At 40.8% G+C, this 24,263-nt stretch overlaps 1 protein-coding gene across 3 annotated transcripts in view; it reads right to left on the minus strand.

Annotated features, from left to right (window-relative positions):
- The window catches only part of ANKRD17 (ankyrin repeat domain 17), a 68,502-nt gene that overhangs the window by 21,799 nt on the left and 22,440 nt on the right, over positions 1 to 24,263 (minus strand). For 2 of the 3 annotated variants that reach the window (XM_057411623.1, XM_057411622.1), the window contains exons 4-15: positions 22,540 to 22,687; positions 21,673 to 21,820; positions 20,345 to 20,578; positions 18,293 to 18,387; positions 12,503 to 12,740; positions 11,942 to 12,133; positions 11,477 to 11,586; positions 10,612 to 10,699; positions 9,773 to 9,900; positions 9,164 to 9,307; positions 8,486 to 8,588; positions 6,165 to 6,914 (exon numbers count right to left, since the gene is read on the minus strand). In XM_057411623.1, coding sequence (XP_057267606.1) covers positions 6,165 to 6,914; positions 8,486 to 8,588; positions 9,164 to 9,307; positions 9,773 to 9,900; positions 10,612 to 10,699; positions 11,477 to 11,586; positions 11,942 to 12,133; positions 12,503 to 12,740; positions 18,293 to 18,387; positions 20,345 to 20,578; positions 21,673 to 21,820; positions 22,540 to 22,687 — 2,378 coding nt within the window. The remainder of the gene's footprint in view (positions 1 to 6,164; positions 6,915 to 8,485; positions 8,589 to 9,163; positions 9,308 to 9,772; positions 9,901 to 10,611; positions 10,700 to 11,476; positions 11,587 to 11,941; positions 12,134 to 12,502; positions 12,741 to 18,292; positions 18,388 to 20,344; positions 20,579 to 21,672; positions 21,821 to 22,539; positions 22,688 to 24,263) is intronic. The other variant, XM_057411624.1, reaches the window with a different exon arrangement.

Consider the following 24,263-nt stretch of genomic DNA (forward strand, 5'->3'; position numbering starts at 1 on the left):
GATGAACATAATGCCTCTTAAACCTCATTTTTAAGTTCTGTTGTTTTTTTTTTTTTCAAACAGGTTTAATAATCCATAACTGCCAGCTACTGATAAGTAACTTCTATATTTTGTGTGAATAAGTTTTTGAACAGATGCTACAAAAACTGTATCCTAACATACCAATTTGTGTACTTCCACTCTGCAAGGTTTTTCATCCATTTTTAATTTCATTTCTGGACTTCCCATACCAAACCCCAGAAAAGAAGCTAATAAACATCACTGGGAGACTCAAAGAACTTGTAACATAAAAATCACAACCTTATATTTAAAAGTAAATAAAAATTCAAACTCCCTTGATCTCTATACCAGAGCGTCTTCTGAAAACTCTTCTCATGTTACAAGACAAATCACACTAGGTATGGATTAAAAGAAACACAGAAACTAAGTCAAAATATAGCGACAGAAGGTGAAAGATTATGGTCTAAGGGAGTTACTACCCAAAGATTGGAGTGAAATATCCTTCAGGGGAGCACCTAATTGAAACTGTTTTAATTCCTTATTCTAACTATAAATTAGAGATGTAACCTAAAATCAGAGCTTCAAATTGGTCTTCAGACCAATTTTCAGAAGTTCTCAGCTTCAACTCATGCTCCCTGCTTTACATCTAGTAGTTGAAAAATAAGCATATCAACTTTAAGTACAAAAAGGAAGTTAAAGCAGCATAAACCAGCAATGGAATAATAAAGGATCATGATTCTTGACTGTCACATCCAGTCCAAAAGAACCTGATAAAGATGGTAAACCAGACTGGAAATTAAGCAAGTGTGCTTAGCTTGGATGAGAGAAAAACACAATCATCAAATAATCCACATACAGACAAAGTGAACCCTGCTAAAGTTAAAAAACCCAAGATAGCTCAGAAGGTCTCAATTCAGGTAAAGTGTGCTTTTTATACCAATGGGGAGGGGGGGGGGGAGGGAAAAAACCCCACCACAAACCCCACAAAAAAAACCTCAAAGCAGAGACCTGTTTAAAAGCCAATCCCACCCCCTCTTTCCACGAGGTAGAATAAAAAACACCTTTACTGTACAACCCATATATAAATGTTTTTATTTATACTAGTAGAGAACATGTGTGTTGACTTACACCTGTCATATTAAATGTATTTCAAGTGTGCTTCCAGCAATAATTCACAGACAAATATAGTTCACATTCCCAAAGCACGTCACTGAGACAAGATATTAATTTCAATGGGTAATGGCATTATATAGATTTCACCATCACCAGTGCAAAGTTCAGATTGATGATGGAGGGCAATGAACAGAATCATTACTGTGTCCAAACAAAAACAGGAAAGTTTTCAATAAGCCAAAAGGTTTCTGCAACAGCCTTGAGGAACAAAGAGAGTAACCAACTAGCCTTGATCATCCAACCTAGTCACACTGATAGTCAACATGGATCTTTCCCCTCTGCCCCTCCATCTACTCTAATGGACCGGCAGCAACAGTTAGCTAGAAGTCCACAATTAAACATGAAGACATCATGACTTCATGCCTGGGATAACAAAGTTTTCAAAGCTAGTGCACCATTAGAATATTTTAGTATATACACAGCTTTGTATGGGACCAGCTACCACTGCTCATCACATTACATAACAAGCTTGTCAGAAAAGATCAGTCGAAGCACTATTTCACCACTCTGGTCCAAGCCTTTTACGTGTGTTTGGGTACGAGGCAGTTTTGTGCTTCCTGACATTAGGAGCATAGCTGCTCTTCATCTTGATTTCTTTCTGGCCATCTAAGCTTTCCCTTTCCTTACAAGTGTCCTGGGTTCAGCTGTAACAGTTACTTTTCTCCTCAGTAGCTGGTGCAGTGCTCTGTTTTGGCTTTAGTCTCAGAACAATGCAGATAACACAGTACTGCACCAGCTACTAAGGAGGAGAAAAATAACTGTTACCATGCACTGGATTAAGGAGTGGAGAGTGAGTGAGTGGCTGCGTGGTTCTGAGTTACTGGCTGGGCTTAAAACCACAACAATAAAAAGAGGACATCCTCACAACTGCTACCTTCTCCCCCATGCCCAGCAGCCCAAGAGAAGCACTGGTTTTACAACTGCTGCCCTTGTATCAGGGGAGGGACACTGACCAATTAAGAAACCTGAGAAGTAACCCAAGAGGGTTCTTTCCCCCCTCACTCATCTGCATGTCCTGTATCAAACCAAGTGTCTGAAAAAAGCCTGACATGTTCCTGTAAGGAACATGGAGCTGTTCGCTCTGTTCAAGCTTGCTACTTCCTTGAATACTTGGTATTTTCACCAAGTGCAAGTTGTTACAGAAAGCAAGCACCTTTATAATCCCATTTCATTTTTATATCAACCACTAAGTTTCTTACTAGTGTTGTCCGGTCGTGGCCATACTTTTTTTTTTTTTTAAAATATTTACCCCTTATCTCCTGTAAGGTCAACAGCAGATGTATAAAACAACTGGTTTACGTTTCATTGCAATAAGCCAAGATGAGGGACCGAAAAAATGAAATTCCTTACAAGAAATGTATTAGATAGCTCACCTTTTTCCAACTTACTTCAAGTCAACTCAACAGGCTTGTTCCACATCAGTTCCTTCCCCTCTACCCCCAATTTCTCTGTAGTATCTTAGGTTATTAAAAGATACATTCCTGCCACACATGCTTAAAAATCAATAGAGAGCACTTCAGATGCATAACATGCCTTGAATTACAAGAGTCCCAGTTATGTTCTGAATTCAAGTACAAACACACAGTGTGGCTTCTATGAGCTAACAGCTCTGTGGATGCAGCCTGAAAGCCACCCCACACCAGCAGTAGCGATGATCATTAGGTATTTTTATATATATTGGCATTTATATTTGTATATAGTTTTAAATGTATATATATTAGTCCAAAAGGCAGGCTACAGGGTCTACCCCACTCAAAACCAGCTGCCTAGCAATAGAGGTAAGTCTTTTAATATTCCAAGGACAAAGGTTTAGATGCATTTACCATACATTTGCAAGAACAACATAACCATTGGCAGCAACCAGCTGTAGTTACACCAAGGCATAAAAGCTTTCATCCTCAGTTTCCTATGGCTCCTGCACAGGTCACAAGTGGGACAGAACATGACAAATTTTCTGTGATGCTAGTGCTTTTTTTCAGTACTGAGTTTCTGTGAAGAACCTGCAGTCAAAGCATGTTCTTTCTTAGGTATTTAGACAGTTACAGTTAAAACTGACTCATCCCACAAGGTAGCTTCCAGGAATTTATCTTATCAAGTGCTTCAAGATTCCTGAAGTTCCTTTGTGAGGCTCCTCTACTGGACATAATCCTTCAAGTACTTACTACTTCGAAAAAAAAAAAAAAAAGAAATGTGCTGTTCAAAACAGTATTTTATTCTTTATATCCTTACTTAGCACATCATTTAACACTTTTTTTTTTTATTCAGGAGTTACAAAGCAAACTCCTGTTCACTAGCTTCACTGCAAGCTAAGACCTTCTCCATCATCTGAAGCTGAAGAGAAAATCTTTTTTGTGTCATCCATTCCAACAGGATCAGGTAGGATCTCGAAGATCAACCAGAAAGATTTACTATTTCTTCATCTTCTTTCCTTGAACACTACACCCCCCCAGTCCCAAATTTCTCAACTTGGTACATTCTCTGTTGTTTCCAGGCAAACTTGTAGCACTCTGGGAACATGAATTTCTTTCCCTAATAGCAAGGAATCCTACTTTGGAGTCCCAGAGTTGATCTAGCAACAACACTTGACCTCTACATCAACACCCATGTCTTGTATTCACCTCTGAATCAACAGCACTTGCACACCTAGCCTTGTTTTAAACAAGTGCTTCAAATGGGAAAATTAAACTCATTGTTTGCAGCTAATTAAACGCAGACATGAGAATTAAATAAAGCTTGCACAGTCAAGGCAAAGCTTTGTTTTCATAACTGCTGCGACAAGCTGCAGCTCTGTGATGGAACTAAAGTCATCTCAGGAACAGAGATTTTAATCCATGGAATACTCTAGAGGGTTCCTATTAAGAAACTAATCTGACAGAATAGACATAAAATATATATCTGCTGTTTAAGTGTTTTGTGTTACACTGAGCCCATTTCAGCTCCACACTGAATTCTGATCTGTGGATTCAAGCTGGCACTTAAGTTGTATACTCAGGTCTGTACCTGCTCTTGCGTAAAAAAAAAGCCAAACTTAAAATTAGCCACCTCACAAAAAAGCAAAGATGTAATTGCACCAGTACAGCTTTTCACAGACTTGCCACAAATGCCTTACAGAGCTCAATCTGCTGGGGGATGAAGGGACTGAGAAAGAGGGTTCTGGTGGATGAAAAGCTGGACATGACCTGACAATCTGCTCTCACAGACCCAAAAGCCAACGGCATCCTGAGCTACATCCATACACAGCTAGAGGATACAGGGAGGTGATTCTCCCCCCTCTGTCATGCCCTGGTGAGACCCCCCCTGCAGTCGTGCCCAACGGAAACCATTCTACTGTTCTGTGAATTTAGACCTCATGATCAATTGCACATATGTATGCACATACTAAGAGGTGGGACTTTAGTACAGAAACACTCCAAGGCATATTTGGAGTACCTAACCTTTCCAAAAAGCATGCATGAGCATTTGGGTATGTGGCACATGACCTAAAATGGTTGATTCTCAACATGTTATATGCAGTTAAGCACATAAACTTTTAGTTAGGACATTTATTAAGCTATACATTAAACACAATTAAAATGGTTGCACAGACTCTGCATGAGTAACCCACAACTGTAACTATCCCATCTCCTGGACTGAGTAGCTGGTATTATGTACCCCAGCAGCTTCATGTGAGAGAAAGCTTCACTACCAATACATGATGGACATAGTTGTATATCCTTTTTCATGCATCCAGTTTGGCTCCATTTTTTGCATCCACTGACAGCCTCCAGTCTGTATCTCTATGCTTTAATTCTAACACCACATTGTCAGAAAAGAGTCTCTGTAGCTCCCGTAAGTTCCAGTCATCTTTAATGAGGATTTGCCTGAGCAGCAGGTTACTCATTAGATGCCTAATGTAAAAAGTGTTGTTCCAAGTATTTTAAACAATCAGCATCTGATATTCTTAACTATTATTAGAGTGTCTTCTACTTGCTTTGTACCATTACCGCACTCCAGTAACTCTTGCAGCATACACACAACCTGTGCCTCTGCCCTAAAATGTACTTGGAGACCTGCCTTTCCTCTGGCCCATACCCCTCATCTCAATGTGCTTTACAAAGTAGGCTTGTCAAAACAGACAGCGCTTTTAAAAAAGACAGTTCACCAGCAAAGGCTCATCAAGTGATGTGATTTTTATAGTACTATATACTAACAGTTATCCTGTACTCAGCTAGAGGAATCAAAAATCAGTATTTCTGCAACTGCTCAGGCATGGAAAGGGGACTTTGTGCAACTGAAATGGGCATAAAGGAAAGCAACACTAAAACCTCACATTTGTTATGGTATTTAAAATACATTCCATTCTTTTATTTTACCACTTAAGGTTTAAAGCACTGGCTAAAGATTCTCTGAAGTGATTAAGACAGCTTTGGGAAGGCTAAATTTGTTTTTCACTGGCTAAGCAGCCATCTTCTGAGTAGATATAGAGGATTATCATATTTTTTTTCCAAACAGAAGTAAAAGCTTCAACAGTTAGACATTCAAGGCCTACCCAAGAAGCTGTCATTCGAGAGACAAGTCTACAGGTTTCTTACATATTACAGACTTGAGCAGCTACAGCTGCTCAAAGACTATTCTGAGTGCTCCAAATCAATTCTCAGCTAGTCCAAAGTACTAACTAGTATAATCAAGATACTGGTCCTGAGCTACAAACCTATTGAAATGGAACTATTAGACCCTAGCACATCCCTCCCCAAACTGTGAAGAGTTGTAAACACCACTTCCAACATACCAACCTGACCCACAAGCACCAGTTAGCTCAACAAAAGAAAAGGCATCCCTGCAAATGGAAAAGTTAAACCTAGTTTTTTGCCCTTCTCAAGAAAAGGACCAGCAGGCTAATGTAGCCTGGTGTAGAGCTTGTGGAAATACACAAACACACATACACAGAGAAGTGGACATACCCTCAACTGGTCAAGCAAATATTATACCTGCTCATAACAATATAAACCCACCTGCCATGATGTCATCCAGCGTGTCATTGAGCGTCTGAGCAGGGCTGGCTACCATTAACCCTTGCTGTGTTTCTGTCAGTATTCCTTGCCCCAGCCCTGCTAGTTGTGCTTGGCCCAACACTGGCTGTCCAACTATAACACCTTGCAGCTCTGTAAGATTTGCGATGGACCCTGGAGGCAAGGAACCTGCTGCCAGAGGCAAAGCTTGGGGCATCGCCAGAGGCTGAATTGGTGCAAAACCCGTCTGCGCGGCAGCTTGCTGGGGATCATCTTTAAGCAAGATGGGGTCCACTTGTTGTAATCGTGCATAGTCTCCCTCTGAGAGCTGTTCTCCTACCCCAACAGGAGTCAGTAGTCCCAGATGCTGGCAAGACTGTTGCTGTTGCTGGAGCTGAATTCTTTGCGCTTTTACCTCTAGATACTGCTTTTTGAGCTGCTGCTGAGTTTTCAGCTGTAACTCTCGCTCCACTTTCTGCAGTTCCTCCAAAATCTTTTGCTTCTTCTGAATTTGTTCCTCTCTGGTTTTGTTCAGCTCCTCAATCTTCTCTTTGGTGAGCTGGTCTGCATGTGCCAATTCCAGGGACTGCAGCTGAGCATTCTTCTCTATGGCTTCTTTTATCCTCTGCTCCAGCTCTGTCAACTTGCCCTGAGCCTCTTCTACAATGCTCTCTGGAGACTGATTGGTGATGTAACCCTGTACATCCTGGTTGTTTGCTGGCAAATGACTGCTGGACTTTTGTTTAGAAGCAGCTGTGTGAAAAAGAAACCCCCTCAGAACCAATGGAAGTGCATATGAATGGCATCCTCATTACAGAGCTACTCCTGGGATGCTACATGGCCAGTTATGCACCAAGACACAGCATCCACAGAAGGTCAGCGTGTACTGGAAGGCCCTCCAAGAAAACTCTCATCTTCCACTAGCAATTTGAACACAGCAGTCAGATTGCAATTAACAGGACAGATTACTGCACATACATCCCAAATAACCCTGTGCTATATGGAAACATTTATTCCAACAATTGTTAATTAGCCCAATGAAGCCATTGTCTCAAGAGCCGCTGCTCAAGTGGTGCTACGAGATAAATGGAAACAAAGAAAAGGATATGCTGTCTCCTTACTTGATGTTTTGTGCCTGTGATGTTTTTGGTATGGTGTTAAAGACATAAATGTATGATTACAGCCCTGAAAGCACAGCAAAAGTGATGCAAAAACATCTTGAGGGACAGGTGACTTATGCTGGGCCACTGGCTTTGTGAGTGGCTTGGTAAGTTTTAGGATGCACTACGCTTCCTTGAACTACTGAATCCTTTCACTACAGGTATCCAGCTTTGCTCAGTTGAAAAACAGCACTAGACCCCAGCATAGTCATTTACAGTTAATATGATCTAACAGGGTTTTGTTTAGCCCCTACATTTTACCCCTAGCAGACATGACTTTGCCTGTGTCAAAACTCAGCTCTCTGCCCAGGCAAGGCAAATGTTTCAGCCTTCCTGCAAGAATGAGCGATGGACTCATCCAATTCATCTTTTATGAAGAAGTCCACAGTAACACAGCTGACATGGTCTGCCGTATCGGTTGCAGAAGGAACAATCGGTTAATTTTGAAGGGTGAAAGGCAAATCAAAACTCAGGGTCTGAGTCAGTGGAGGTGCCCAGTTTCTTCCAGTCATCCTCGCTGTATTTCCAGAACAATACAAGTGTACACACAGCATTAATTTTTTTATGATATGCACGCCTGTATTTGCACTACTGCTGATCCTTGATATAAATTGGTTTTGGAAGAGAATTCTTAAGGACAGAAAGTGTTAAGTGTCAAAATGGTAGTATCAAAATAGATGCAAATTTAGTCCTGGCAGGACATGAGCCACATCACACTCAATGTTTTCTAGCACAAGAAATTCTGCCTTCAATCCAATTAATCAAACCCACTCCAAGACTACACTCCTAAGCGAGCACAAGTTGTCAAATCAACTACAATATGGACTTTAACATTTGTTTTTACAACTTCCATTATCAAATTTATATAGGCTTCTGGGTGACAATTTGCATTAGCCCAGTATGTCAGACTAATGCGTTTTAACATATCTATTTAAGGCAGATTTCTTGACGCTTTATAATTACAGGGTTAAAGACTGATATTCTATTTGGCAGATAAGCAACTCCAAAAAAAATTTTTTTTTTTTTTTTAACCAAAAAAATCTTGCAGTTCCCTTGACTGAATCCAGAAACACGCTTCACAGGAGCTACTCTGCCACAAGTGCAACTCTCTATCTTCTACCTCAGAAGGATATTTACAAAATAAGCTCCAGAACTAAGACTGACCTTTATTTCTGATGGGAAGGGTTGTGGCGACATTAGCAGGGGGTTTGTCAGGCTCCTGGGGTGGGACGACCATTGGCAGCGCCTGCACTGGTACACGAGGAGCCTAAAATGTTGGATACTTAACAGATTACTTTTCTCATACTCTAATCTAGTTAGGTAAATAAAACCTGTTAGAAAAGCAGAGTTTAATGGTGACTAGTAACATTTAATACATTTTTTTCATATGCCAAGTTCAACAGTCAACTGTTTGAGATCACCTGACTTCCATATACTCTGTATTTTTAACCTAAAAAATTACTTGCCAAACGCTACTTATCTCAGCATGGTACAGTGCTCTAGACAGTGAAGCAAACACATGCCACATTGGGCTACAAATGGAATTCAAGAGCCTCATTATTTAAGCAGACCTTTTTGCTTGCTGGGTTTTTTCCTCTCATGATTTTTTTTCCAATCATACTTCTAGGGCAGCAAAAAGAACACTGAAAGCATAACACAGTAATGCTCAGAGAGTCTTCAACATTTTCACAACAGCTCAAAGCCATTTTCAGTGCGTTCATGTACAGTTCAGTAGTTCACGAAATGAAGTAACACAACTTATCTCTAAACTTGAGTAAACTGCAAAAAAGAAAGGCAAAAAAAAAACCTCAAACCCACAGCCAGCAAGCCTCTAAATCTTACCCTATTTAAATCATGAGATGGTGGGGTCAGCTGCGTAGCATCAGGAGGAGGAGCAGAAAGCAAGTTGTTTGGGTAATCGAGAAGGTAACAAACCACACTGGTATGACCGCCTTTTGCTGCCTCTATTAACATAGTTGAGCCGTCCTAAAGAGGGAAAGATGACTCTATTAGAGAACAGTAACATCAAAACCCCAAAATGCTTCAGTGTTGCGGAAGACATGACATTGTATCTATTAAGACTGCTTTAACAAACATTGATTCAACCTGCAGCAGGTCCACACAAGTTTAACGACTTCATTTACTCCCAAAAACAGTAGGAACTGTTAAAATTTTCCTTCCTCTTCCACAATTATGACTTTAAGACTGCAGTGCAAATTTAATATCTTGGTAATCAATCAACCTGAACTCCTTGTAACTCCAACTTTTATAAACATGCTCATGAGCACAATGCCTGCTGATGTAGTACCAGCTCTAGCATCTTCTCTTAAAACCATGGCATGTTGGGTCAGTTGTAGAGAACACAGAAGGACAAAATTTGTTTGGCTTTCATTAGTTTTAAGATTAATGAGACATCACCTCAATGGAAAATAAGGTAGTTGAGCAACAAACCTTCAATCTGTGTGTAGGATCAGCACCATGAGCTAGCAGTAACTCCACAACTGCCAAATGACCTCCAGCACAGGCCAGCGACAGCACTGTATGATCATTGTTAGCTGTGGTCCTATTCACATTTGCTCCTTCAAAAGTAAGAGGGGGGAAAGATTATTTTAAAATACTTCAACTAGTTCTCCTCTACCAAAAGAGACAATTAAATTTCTTGTTAAATATGGAAACTTGGTTCTCCGTGGCTGCAGTCTTACAGCTGATAAACAGCCAATTATTACTATCAGACTATTTAACACAGCACAAAAACAAAAGCAACCCAACCTGCACTAGCATTCCAAGCTCACTCTTCAAATGGCTACAGTCTAAGTATGGAACATCACAGGGCAGGTGAACCTACTGCTTTTAAATTTGCCACCAACCATGCCAGAACTGGGCCTCTTTTAAATACAAAATAAAAGCAAACATTAAGATCTAACACAGGGATCCATGCATCTTAGCAAATGATTGATTGTAGCTTTGCTTCTTTCCTCTACAATATAAACACAAAATTTACAACACACTGGAAGTTTTAGGTCAGTCCTCCTCCATACATGGAAGGTCTAAGAAAAATCTGTCAGCATCAGCTTAAGAGACAGAAAACAGCAATTCCAAGCTTCGCATCAACTCTAAGCATTCAACTATCTTGCCAGAAACCAGAGGTGATCATTACACGCCTAATTTGAGAATCAATGAGGTACGCGAGTTAAAGCGTTTGAAACAAATCCAAGGAAGATAGGCTAGAACTGACATGCTCCTAACCCTGAGTATTTCTAACAGCAGGAAAACCCTTTTCACACTCTTACCTTTGCTAATCAAGAACTGAACAGTGCAAACGTGACCTGCTCTCGCAGCTTTCATAAGAGGAGTTCTTCCACCTTCTGATTCATGCTCCTACAGCAGATAGAGAAAGGCTTAAAGTTCAGAAGTAGCACAGGTCAAAGGATGCAATTCAACCTTGGGAATTTTTGCATGGAAAGGCACCAGACATGGAAGATCCCTCTTTAATGTTTCACAAACTATAGATGTAGCATTTACATAACATTTGAACTTGCAGATCGATCAAACTACCTTCATACATGTCTGAGACTCCAGTACAAGAAGCACTCAAGCACATGGTGGGAATTTGACCTGAATATAAAGTGTTCTGTTCTGCTTAACTGCAATTTTTGCTAACACACTGGTTACAAGCCTAACATAAAAATCCATTTACCTCTGCCACCTTAATTCCATTACAGTACACCAACAGATTACATTGGAGCAGAACTATCAACTGTTTGTTGCATAAGGAATAGAACAAACTTGAAGGTACAAGAGATAACTCATAATCAGTTCAACAATTTAAAGCTGAATGCTGTTCACGACTGCACATGACAGAACCACCAAATCCCTTACTTCTCTGTAGAGCCACCCTGAATGGCTTGGAGATGCTTTAGACCTCAATCACCAAAGTACTGTAACTGACCTACACACTTTCAGGTAAGTAAACAGCCTAAAATCCATTAGAAAAACATCACCAACTCATACGTCATTAAAAGAAAAAGGTTAGAAGATAATTTGAATGCAACTATAATAAGTGAATTCAGTAAGTTTTCAGCAATGCACTGAGAACAAAACCAGAAATAGAGACGTTTCTAGTTTTCTTTCCTAATTAAGAAGGTAACAACTTACCAAATCTGCACCTGCCTGCAGTAAGACATCTGCTACATCAGTATGGCCATTTTCACAGGCATATGTCAGTGCTGTGTCCCCTGTTGCTGTTGTTGCATGCACATTAGCCCCTGAAGTAATAGTAAAGACCATGTAAGCTTTACAAGATTCACCACAGAAAACATGCAAGTCTCTTCACAACCTTTACCACATCAGACAGCAAGTTTTTAACTTCCCCCTTCCAACTGAACATGTATGAAACTGAGAACTTAATCCTCTGGAACAGGATTAGAAAAAATAAAAATGAACTAAGAGTTCATTCACATCAACCTAATCTTCAAAAGCTAAATTAGGAGTCTAACTGGTAAATTACTTGAGGTTCCACAAACCTCTGCAACTAATGAGAAGGTAACAAACATGGGTAAAGATGTTTCTCTCAATGTTACAGTAAGCCTCTACATAACTGTTACCAAAATTACTCCATACCTGCAGCTAATAAATATTTGACCAGCTCCAAATGACCCTCTTGAGCAGCTTCCATCAAAGGAGTAGAACAACCAAGTTCAATGTCAGCTCCTGCTTTAATGAGGAAATCTGCAACCTCCAGAAAACCTCCACAGCAAGCCAGAGTTAATGCAGTTTCTTGTGTCTCCTCTGTCTGAGCATTGATGTTTGCTCCTTAAAACCAAACAAAACACCAGTTACTGAAAGCAGTATCAGCAAGGATAGTTCCTGATGCACAAGGCATCTTATTGTATAGATTCTCTGTTTTAGAGCTGCAGAAATTTTATTCTCAAGTCACAGTGTATCAAACTACAAGATTTTAACTTCACGGAACTACTTTGGAACCCCCCCGAGCACCTCAAAGCACTTCTCTACAGCTTTTCAGCAATACCACCGCCTCAAGATAGGCCAAGGTGATCATGCAGAATGCAAGTTACCCACATAATCCAGTGCCTGTTTGAAAAATGTCAACCTGTTCTGAAGAACATTTCCACGCAAACAGCTATTGCAATTACAATCCATGAAAGGTCCCAAAATAGTTACCTTGACCAAGTAACAGTGCCACCATCTCTTCGTGGCCTTCTCTAGCTGCCTCCATTAGAGGTGTGTATCCTTCATCGTTGACCTCTTCCAAGTTAGCTCCACGTTCAATCAACAACGCTGCCAGTTCAACATGTCCACCACAGGCTGCCAGAGTCAATGGAGACTCAAAAGAGTCCGCAGGCATGTTCACCTGAGCTCCGCTGTCAAGCAGTAATCTTGCCACTTCCACATGGCCATCCTAGGAATTCAGAAAAACAAAGATCAAAAGGCAGGCAAAAAAGTAAAATTACTCCTCTTCTCCAGAGCTCTAAATAGTCACCAGACAAACAACAAAGCAAAACCCAAACACTTGAGAGGGAGCTCAATGAGGAGCCTGCCTCCTCCACAAGAGCAATACCAAAATCCTCTAACACCCAGGACTTCTCTTGGTTAAAGACTGTGCTAAGTAACTTAAGGAACAAAAATGTTATCAGTCAAGTCTATTTTTTCTTGTGTTCTGGCAACAAATTTACTGCTAACACCACAGGTGGCCTAATACATACAGGAATATTAGAATTTCACTCCAAGAAAAAATAAAAATAAAAATCTATCTTCTCTTGGATGTAGTAAGAGGCTTTGATGTTCTTCCTAAAGACTACAAAACCTTTACGTTGCAAACAAGTCACTGAATGAAACAAGTCACTCAATGCCAATGCTCCCCACTTCAACAGAAGAGGGAATTTTGGTTTAAATCCAACATGCAGTTGCATTATTTGTTCAATACAGTGTATTTCAGTTACAAAAACAATGCACATCAAGCAACACAGTTTGTCCTCATAACCATGCAGACTGCTAGTGTCTCTATTTGTTAAAGACTCACAGCTTTTGGGGAAGGAAGAGGAAGAGAGGAAAGGACTTAAGGTCAATAATTTTGCTTCCTTCCTTTCTTAAAAGGAAGCAGCACACAGTAATACTGCTCGCCTCTTGGCACCTGCAGAACTATTTCACCGCTCAATTTAATAGTGGAGTCAGGACTTTCTCCAAGAGAAAAGCAAAACCTAAGACTTTTTTTTTTGTCAGGGTTTACTCAGACATGACAGGAGCCACCTGAATACAGCCTTCCCTTGGCAGGATTTGCCAGATACCACTACCATGGTGTCAAAATTGTTTTACCAAAACCGTGCTCCTTAGTTTACTTCCTTCCTTTAGAAACAAAGCCAATACTTGAGGGGTATGATCTTTGTCATATTTTTAGTATCCCATAAATCCAGGTACTATTTGAAGTGGCTTTTCAGCTGGATGTTTACCCTGGAGGCCTGACAATGACATATCCAACTGCCACTCAATCCTGCTTTTGCTTAGATAGCAGCAGAGGCTGGCTCAGTCACTGCAGCCCAACAACAGCACAGACTCTCCAAGCTGTTTTTCTCCATGTGGAAATTGCCATCATTCCAACATGGAGTAACCATAATGGGAAAAGGTCTGACATAACACAAGAGGATGGCACAGAAAAAACAGCAGCTTAACAGGAACACAAGGCTGCCCTGTCCCAAGGTTGTAGCTGAACAAGGTAAATATACCTTGACCTTAGATAACTGGCAAGAGGCAGAATATATTTCTTGCCAAGCTAGAAACCATAATCCCAAACAGTTCTTTTCCAGACAAAACACAGAACTGACATTTTTACACCTAATCTTCCAAAATGTTTTATACCTTCTTCCAAGATCCAGGGAGCAAGATTTCCTCTCAGAAAACTATCTAGGACATTAACCAGGATGTATTCACCTTGACATGACAACACTGTTTCAAGGGGAAAAAACTCCAATACTCTGTAAGGAATCTCTCCTCAGGGCAATGAAGTGTGATTCAACCATGAGGCTCTGGCAGAACAGCTCACTCCTCACCCCCGAGGCAGGAGAAGAATAGCAAACAGCAGGAGAAGGTGTGCTTCCAAGTTGCTGATGTGGGACAAGCAGCCCTGAGAGTAATTGCTGGTGTTCAACCTCATATAGGAATTCTATCCATGCTTTGACCAGCCTTGCAATGGGGTGGTGCCCTTCAAGCTCGTCTACAACCACTAGGAAAACTCTTTTAACTGCTATGAGATAAAAAAAAAAAATCTGACCAATCTGCAGTAGGTATATTTTACATATCAACTGCAGCAGGCAATTGGTACTCGCACCTCCCTGTGAACAATCAGGTTACTTCTGCAAGAGGAAGCTCGAACAAAACAAACCTGCTTTTTGCTCCCACAAGGCAAGTCCCATTGCCCAACAACTCATTTGCATTAAACCCATGTTAACTCTTACCTATAAATAAGCTCTGTGTAAGAAGTCTTCCCCAATACTTGGTAGGAGAAGGGTTAAACAGTCTCACTGGCTTGTATATTAGCGTAATACTCTCCTGGGTTCAGCTACAACGGTTATTTTTCTCCTTCTCAGTAGCTGGTGCAGTGCTGTGGTTTTGACTTTAGCCTGAGAAGAACTCTGATAACACACCAATGTTTCTAGCTGTTGCTAAGTAATGCTTACCCCGATCACAGACTTTTCAGTCTCATGCTCTGCCAGTGAGAAGGGACACAGGAAGCTGGGAGGAAGCAGAGACAGGACACACCTGACCGAAACTAGCCAAAGGGGTATTCCATACCACAGCACATCATGCCCAGTATGTAAACTGGGGAAAGTTAGCTGGAAGGCTCAGGTCTCTGCTCAAGTTGGGCTGGGTATTAGTCAATGGGTGGTGAGTAACTGTATTGCCCATCACGTGTTTGGGTTTTTTTTTTCTTTTTTAAACTTTCCCTTTTTAGTTCTATATTCTCTCCCCTTGTTATTTCCCTTATCATTATTCCTGTTCATGGCAGTAGCAGTAGTTTTGTGTTACACCTTAGCTATTGGACTGTTCTTATCTCAACCCATGGGGTTTACATTCTTTTGATTCTCCTCCCCATCCCTCTGGGAGCAAGGGGGAGAGAAGGGAGGGGAGTGACTGAGCAAGCAGCTGCACAGTTCTAACTTACCAGCTGGGCTTAAACCACAATAAATATACATCTGAAGTGTTTAAGGCCAGGTTGGACGGGGCTTGGAGCAACCTGGTCTAGTGGAAGGTGTCCCTGCCTGTGGCAGGGGCTTGGAACTGGATGAGCTGTAAAAAACCTTCCAACCCAAACCACTCCGTGATTCTACGATATATTCAAACTCAATGCTGTTCTAGAAAAGGTAGTTTCTTCTGCTACAGAAAAGCAAAAACTGCTTCTGCAGAAAAAAAACACTTTATTTCAGGCTTTAAGTGACTGAACATTTTTATGTGCTGCTACAGAAAGCTGCCCCCTCTCAAGGAGAACTGAAGGTACTGAGACTCTCTCACCTGTCAGTTCTGAGCAGCAGTGTAAAAACACCTACTACAGAACAGTTTCCTGCATAAGTAAGGGAGAGTGATTGCTTCCTATTGCCCAGTAAGTCTTAATAAAAAATGGGTCTCAAGATTTCTGCAAGTCTGATGGACTTTTAAGTCTGTTGGCAGAGGGAAAAGGGGGAAGAGTGTGGCAAGGAAGAGATGACTTGCTTCATAGCTCCATGAAGTATCAGCTTTTTCTGCAAACTTCTGACCTGTCAAGAACCTGTCCTAATGAGAAGGCTACTGCAACATCAAACAATGTAATTTTACGAGGGAACTAACTGCAAGAACAGCACCCATAATATTTATGAGGCTAATCTAGTCAGATTTCAGAGCACGATAAACACTAGCTCAAGCCCTGTTTACCTACATGCCTTTCTTTCTAAGGACTTCTTGTGAGTGTAATGGTTTCTGTTAAGGATTCTCCTATCTGAAGCCACTAACTTCTTCAAGTAAACATCACTGGCCGATTTTAGCACCATTATAGTTTTTTCAGGGAAGGGAAGACTAATTACGGGCTTGTGGCACTGCTCCATTGGCACTGTCACTATACCAGGCTGATAACATGAAAACCCCAACCCATGAGAAATCCATTTAGAGAGGAAGGCAAAAGGAAAACCCAAGAGACAAGCTGTCAGTTTTACATGCAAGTTCCATGTTTAGATGAAGGATCTGGAATATGTTAGCATAAACAAACTACTGACCTACCTAAGCATGCTGCAGCCATACACCCTACATAGTAGGGAATCCTCCACCATAAATGTTGCAGAACAAACAACTGCAATTCAGGGTCACAAAGGGAGGGGGGAAGGTATCGAAAACCAGAGCCTAATTCTGCTCCATTTTATTTCACTTTCGTTTCTCCAGCAGGAAAATTTCTTAGCTCCAAAAACACCAATCGACATCTGCTAGGTTTTCCATCCTACCAGCTTATCCCTCACTATGGGGCAGGGTTAACAAACTTATGGCAGGGTATTCACTTAAGAGAGTGCCAAAGGCTAAACAATTCCTTGGAGGAGAAATCAAGATGATAAATGGGCACATTTACTCCATCATCAAAAGAAACTACCAAAGGAAAAACCCAAAGCAACTGAATCCTATTACTTCAGGTAATATGTAGGAAATTGATTTCAAATAGGCTGTGGACTTTCAAGAAGATGCAGATACATGAGACTTAAATAGTCTAACTACTTCAAACAGAAAACTATCCACTTGGTAAGTTTTCTTCACCATAAAAGCCTGCAATAATCTTCAGTGCAGCATCAATTACACCACTCCGGAGTTAAAATGTACACATACACAACCTTTTCCAGGGGAAGTTTCATATATCCTGGTGTTCTGTGGCAAAACACTTATCCAAGAATCCGAGTTGTTCTCAAGATCTTACTAAAATTCATAAAAAGGTTCTCTCATCTACACTGCCATCTTCTAATTGCCTTAGATGAGCAAAGCAGCAACATGGAAGTACTCATAGTAGTATGAAGTTAACAGTTTGCCCTTCCATCTCCTAGTTGCTTCCCAACAGTCTGATCCTGTGCTTTCAAGGTGCACTTGGTTCTGTGAACCATAACAACACAAGCTGAACATACAACCCTGTAATGTAAACACCTACACCAAAGAGAACTTGGCCTACAAACTCCTTACACAAGACACAGGTATGTTAAATACCTCTAACAGCCATGTTACGACCATATTCACTGCCCATGTTTCGCACATTAGAATTGTTGAAAGCACTGCAACAACCACTGGGAATCTTTCACTTCAAGTTATTTAATTTGGACATTCCTGTGTGAAGGACTTTTCTCATCATAAACTGAAAAAGTTGCTCACCCAGAAACATGCATATTTACACAAAGCAAAACCAAAAGGGGTTCTGTTCAAATAAACTACTATTATTTACTTTTGTCTATCTCCAACCCATTAATTTCTCTTAACTAGGGTCACAAAATATGTCTGTTTTAAACCAGGCCTCTGTGATTATCAGAAGGGCAAAAAGCAAAGAGCAAGTGACATATAACACCACAAGGAAGCTACAGAAGCTGCTTTGGGACAATGAGCACTGAGTTATGCCACTTGAAGGAAAGAATTAAGTGTCCTGGCCATCCAGAAACTACTCAAAGTGTGGGTTAGCAGAGCTCTCCTGCTAATGCTCACATGCTACTAAGTTTTAGCCAATGTCCCTGAAGGATTCAACTACTTTGTCAGCTACCAGAGGAACAAGTTAAATTTTGCTATTAGAGGAATTATACTTTTTGAACCACATTATCCCCGCTCCCCAAATTTCTTCTGCAAAAGGGCCAAACATCAAAAGAACCTAAACATTACATAGTTAGGTTCTGAACCAAAAGGAATCACTGTGTCCATCCTTCAGGAAGAGAGAGTACGTACACCTCACTGCCCAAGCCATCCATCTCTTACCATGCAAGCCTCCATGAGAGCAGTATGCATTTCATCTGTCTTGTGTTCCTGGTCTGCACCAGCTTCCAGCAGAAATCTCACCATTTCTAGATGGCCTGCGTGGTGAAAATATTTAACAGGCATAAACCACTTTAGAAAGCACATTCTGTCAGTCACAAAAAGGTTCTAACAGATGACAGACAGTAATAGAAGGCCATGTTTCAATGTAAAACCAAAATTCTATGGAACACTCTTGAAAGGCATGTTCATATCTACGCATCCAATGCACACAGAAGCTTAACAGCACAGTTAAGCTGTTATATAAACACAATCCAATTCACAGGAGTTTCTTAAAGAATGTCTGCACTACATGCGTTCCTTGAGGTGACATTACAACTCAGTAGTATGCACTTCAGAAGCTTTACCAGGGTGATTTAATTTGTACAAAGATACTGGCATTTTTTTCATCTACAGATTGTTTTTTTGTTGGGGGTGGGGTTTCCCCTCTTCTTTCTTGACATTAAAGATTTAAGATTAGCATTTTTATACACAATATTGTAATGAAGCTCAGAGTTCACATCAACCCTCAAACCATAAAACATACTTGAGCAGATGGACCTTCACACTTCCAAGAATACTCTTGGAAATTCAACTGTCTGCAAGCATCTTCTATCTCAGAACACCTAACAGATTTTTTTAAAGTATTTGCTATCAACCATTCCATTAATTCACAGCTCCTGTTCAGCAAGTCCTGTATGTGTGCCAAGTCCAGCCAACTTTGCTACACTGTCATGACCAACACAATACGTGAGCATATAAAACCAAGTCAAAGGAAAAAAAACTGCTGTTACATAACTCAACATGACCATGGCTAAAGATTAAAACTAGAACTGTATCTAGCGACACAATGAACAGCAGACAGTGCCCAATATGAGGCTACACTACCTTTCCACCCTTGCCCCTTTATCTAGAAGTTAGCATCCTTTCTGGTCCCAAGTATAACATGTCATTCTACTACAGAAAGCAAGCAACATCAGAAAATTAAGAGCTTTTTATGCCCTACACTCGAGATCTGGAGCAACACAGAAATGCACAAAAGGCAGGCAAATTGTATATAGATAAGGTGAAAGGCAAAAGCCCGAGTATCTTTCCTTCTGTCCCACGTATCACAGTGAACAACTGACTAAGCACAGACTTATGAATTTTTTATCTCTGCTTTCCAACCTCACTTCAAGATTCAGAGCCCAAGCACATTTTCTCAGTGAGAGAATATTCTGGGGCCCCACTCCTCTCTTTCATAATATAGCCTTTGCTCTAACAGTCAGCACCAAAGAAAATTACCATGGCTTATGAGGGCCTTCAGCAACAGCAAACCAAGGAATTTATCAAGGCAGATAAAAGAAACATAAATAAAAAGCTTCTACTGCAATGCCAAAGAAGTACCCTGGTACTAACATCAACTAGTCAATGACGCCAAGACCCATTCTAATAGGTCTACTAAAACACATCCTAAGTGACTGTAACAGCAACTGTTCAGCTGTGTGAACATATTTAGCCTCTTAAACATCTTCATCACCTTGGTTGGGTGATGCAAAATTGCTGCCTAATACTCAAATAAGACAGGCCTGTTGCCTAAACACTGACACCTAAAAGCCAAGATGGTAGATTCTGCATGTTTTCTAAGAGATAAGGCCTTGAAAATTAAATTTCTAGATCTAAGCAGAGATACCTTCTATAACGAAGCTGTAATAATGAAGTTTACCATGCTTACTATATGATAAAGGGCATCAGTTCCTCATCTCCCAGTACATTTAATAGAGAATCTTTGAAAACATCACAGCAACTCAGGGAAGAGGTCTATAATCTTGATACTTACACTGCTCACACCAATCATTATTTACATATAGCATAAATATGCTATGTGGTATAACAATCAGAACTCACAGCTTTTGAATTAATTTCATCCTAGACAGCAAGGCTGCAGAAATACATGTTTAAGAAGACTTTTCACATCCACCACACTCTTCCATACTTGTTACACCCTGGTAACAAGCATGGTATTTGGTACTATACCTTTGTAGCAAGCCAGCGTAAGTGCACTCTCCTTGAATTCATTGGAATGAGTATTTATTCCTGCTCCATTTTCCAGCAGCACTCTGGCCACTTCCACATGGCCAGCACTTCCTGCTTCCATGAGAGGAGTGTGACCATTCTCATTATGGTCCTCAATACTGGCACCAGATTCTAGCAGTACTTTCACAACATCAACGTAGCCTCCAGCACAGGCATATGTAAGAGCTGTATTGCCTAAAGCCAGAAGAGAAAAAGGGTTGAAAACAGGATGATAGCATTTCTACACTGGGATCTTCAACTTCTGCTCCATTCCATCCCTTTTACCTGGCTACCTTACGAAACAAGCTTTTTTTTTTTTCCAGGCTACAGGTCAAGAACCATGGGGGCAAGTGGGTAAAACAAAAATAGCTCAGTGCTGGCAGACTGAAGACTACCATGTGCCTGGTGAACCTTTTGAAGCACTTTTCCCACTTCCACCTCAACTAGTGTCAGCCTCTGTTACAAAAAAAAAAAACCAAAACTAACATCCCTTGTACTGTTAATCAGCAGGAACATACTATGCTGTAAAATGAAAGCTCAAAACAAGGAGCAGAAAGAACTGCTTTTATATGTCTTAAACACCTCTAAAGGGCTGGTTTGAAAATGTCCACAGTCTTTACATAGAGATGAAAACAACTTCCTTGGAAAAACTACAAAAACTTGTTATCTGAACAGAACAAAGACTTTGCCTTTACGGAAGATACCTTGAAAAAATGTTACGGATCAAAGCAGCGTTACTACTCAGAACTACTACACTGAAAAGAAAAAAGTAATTAAAAAATAAGGTATCTTCTGGTATCTCAACTCTTTCCTCATTCGGGGTGAGTATTTCCTTTGTCAATGACTGCTGACTACGCACAGCCTCTCCACTTTAAGGATACACAAACTAAGAAAATCTCCCAATTTGGTCACTTCAACACAAATGCCTACCCAACTGCAACAGGGAAAGGGGGGCACTTATGTTGACTATTTTCCCTTGGTTTCCTAGGCCTGACACAAACCAGCTTTCTATGCACTCACAAACTTCCCAGACTGTGCCTAAGATACCACGTGACAACCCATCTTATGCACACAAACTAACTGACCTTATCCACCTTCTTATGTCTGCATCCAACTATTATTATATAGTTACATTTAAAGAAAGAGAAGCTAAACAGTGAAACCACAAAGCAGCATTCTGTGTTTCCTGGCTGAGAGCCATTCCTCCTAAATTTCCATATAGTGTTTCCTGCACATGCAATTCTCAGTTTTCCAGCCATTTTCAATAAGCCCTACCACACTTCCTTTACCTGTTGATGACTGTGCATTCACATCAGCACCATGAGCTAGCAGCAACTTGACAATTTTGACATGTCCACCATTAGCAGCAGCCATGAGAGGTGTGATGTCTCCTTTAATACCACGGTCCTCAACATTAGCATGCATTGCCAGAAGAACCTGCCAATAAAACTGTGGTCAACAACACCAGCAAGTGACAAACCAACATGTCAGGATGGCTGAAACACCACATGAAAGCCCCAACCCTTCACCAACAGTTTTGTCTTAGAAGCACTTAAAGAAAGTAAGCACAAGAGAATGTATTAGCGACATTCAGTGTACATGGAAGCCTTCACTTGCCAGTTAGCTGACATTTCCCACTACCGTAACATGGCAGTGGACATGGACCTGCTTGAGAGGGTCCAGAGGAGGACAGAAAGACGCTGTAAGGGCTGGAGCACCTCTGCTATGGAGACAGGCTGAGAGAGCTGGGCTCGTTCAGCCTGAAGAGGAAGCTCTAGGGAGACCTTAGAGCAGCTTCCAGTGCCTAAAGGGGCTACAAGAAACCTGGAGAGGGGCTTTGGGAAAGGACCTGTAGGAAGAGGAGAAGGGGGAATGGCTTTAAACAGACAAAGGGGAGACTGAGATTAGACATAAGGGAAACATTCCTCCCTGTGAGGGTGGTGAGGCCTGGCACAGGTTGCCCAGAGAACCTGGTCTAGTGGAAGGTGTCCTTGCCCACGGCAGAGAGTTGGAACTGAATGAGGTCACTTCCAATCCAAAACACTCTGTGATTCTATGATTAACATTGCCTTCCAGGTGCATAAGAATGATACACATGAACTCACACTTGGTTTTGTACAATACACACACACACTAAAACCAGTGAAGAAACCAACCTGTGCAAGCTCATAATACCCTGCTGAGCAGGCCAAGCAAAGGAGGCTTTCCCCTTCTTCTGTGTGCTCATTCACACTCCTTCCTTCAATCAGCAACTTCCGCACAGCATTTACATCTCCTTCTGAACAAGCCTCTGCCAAGCTGCGGCTAGTAAGACAGAACACACGTCCATGAAAGTGGACTACACGTGAAATGCTTCATCTAGGCGCAGTCCAGGTTGACATAAGCATGCAATCAAAGAGGAAAACAATCTAAATGCCCACAGCTAATTGAGGAGGTGCTTTTTTTACACTTGAGGCTCTCCACATAACTTCTCTGAAAGCTGGGTAATGTGTACACGCAATTCCTCCCACTATTATTTTCTAACAGAAGTTTACAGGAGAAACACCTGCAGGATGGCCATTTAGGTTACTAAATTTTGCATCACATACAACTGAAGAAAACATGTTGCGAGAAGACAACTGTGGACCTGATCTACTGTACCAGTTTGAAAACACAGGGTTTGTCCCATTCACTTTCTGAAGTAAGGTTCAAAGTAGAACTGGTTATATCACAGGAAGTACTCATGAGTTGTATCCATATTCTCTTTTACCACAGGATCAGAGGACAAGAAAATTGCCTTTCCATCTTAACAGCCCTCTAACTTTTGTTCAGCACTGTTAATTCAATTAAGACACATAACCTCTGTGACTCTTCTCCTATATCAAAATTAACCAGTTGTCCTGTGCTGAAACAAACACCAGAATTCTGTTACCTGATACCACCTGATGTTTCATTTGTGGCCGTAACTCAGTTAAGCAGAAAAGCATAAAATTCTTCCGGTTTGGTAAGCCTCAAGTCAGAGTACTTGTGCTTCTCATGTCCCAAGTTCTTCACTTCTATCATTCCTACTCTTTTTGAGTTAAAAAAGGAACTACTGGAAGCATATCTTCAATCCCATCAATTCTGTCTTCTGTCTACGCTGCCTTCATTACAAAATAGTTACTGCCTTGTGCAAGTAAAAACTTAACTCTGACATATTTCCCCATTGTGCTACAAATAACTGGATAAATAATAATAAATCCGTGAATACTGGCCTCACCAAATCACTGTCCGTTCATTTCTCCTCCATTTAGGAAGTCCCACCAACACAGAACTAAGGAAATGGTAAAATAAGGTAGCTGACAAACTTTTGCAAGTCATCTAACTCAACATGCATATGAGCAATTCTTCAAATACTCAAGATGTAAAAGCTGGTATTTATGTAGCAAGGACTTATACATGTATGTTGCACTCAGGACTCCTATTTAACTTGTGCCACAAGACACAATCTTAATATATGGAGAATTATTTCTCAAATACATCTGTTCACTGCATTTCACACATCTATTTTTATTTCTCAGATCCTCTGTCTTGGTAAGAACTGTGGCCACAGACACCATTCCTTAAGAAAAAAAAAGAGGAAGCTGGGGGCAGGAAAAGAGACACACAGAATAAATAGTTGCAGGCATAACCCCAAAATACTCTGGTCTTTTTAAGTCCTGATCAACACACCAAGAAATGCTTCCTTGACATTACTCAGTACACAAGGAACAAACTGCCAACTAGCACAGCAGACCTCAGCTGTTCCCACTAACACTCTGCTTCTGTTGTATTGAAGCTTAATTAGTCTAGAAGGAAACCTTCATTTCCTTTCCCTCATAAAGATCTCAATAAGGCAAAAAAACCCACAACTTATGCCTTG

Source organism: Pezoporus wallicus, unplaced genomic scaffold (genome assembly GCF_028554395.1).
Source record: "Pezoporus wallicus isolate ANWC-B61680 ecotype Strahan unplaced genomic scaffold, APGP_CSIRO_Pwel_v1 contig_13223, whole genome shotgun sequence".
In the NCBI taxonomy this organism is placed as follows: domain Eukaryota; kingdom Metazoa; phylum Chordata; class Aves; order Psittaciformes; family Psittacidae; genus Pezoporus; species Pezoporus wallicus.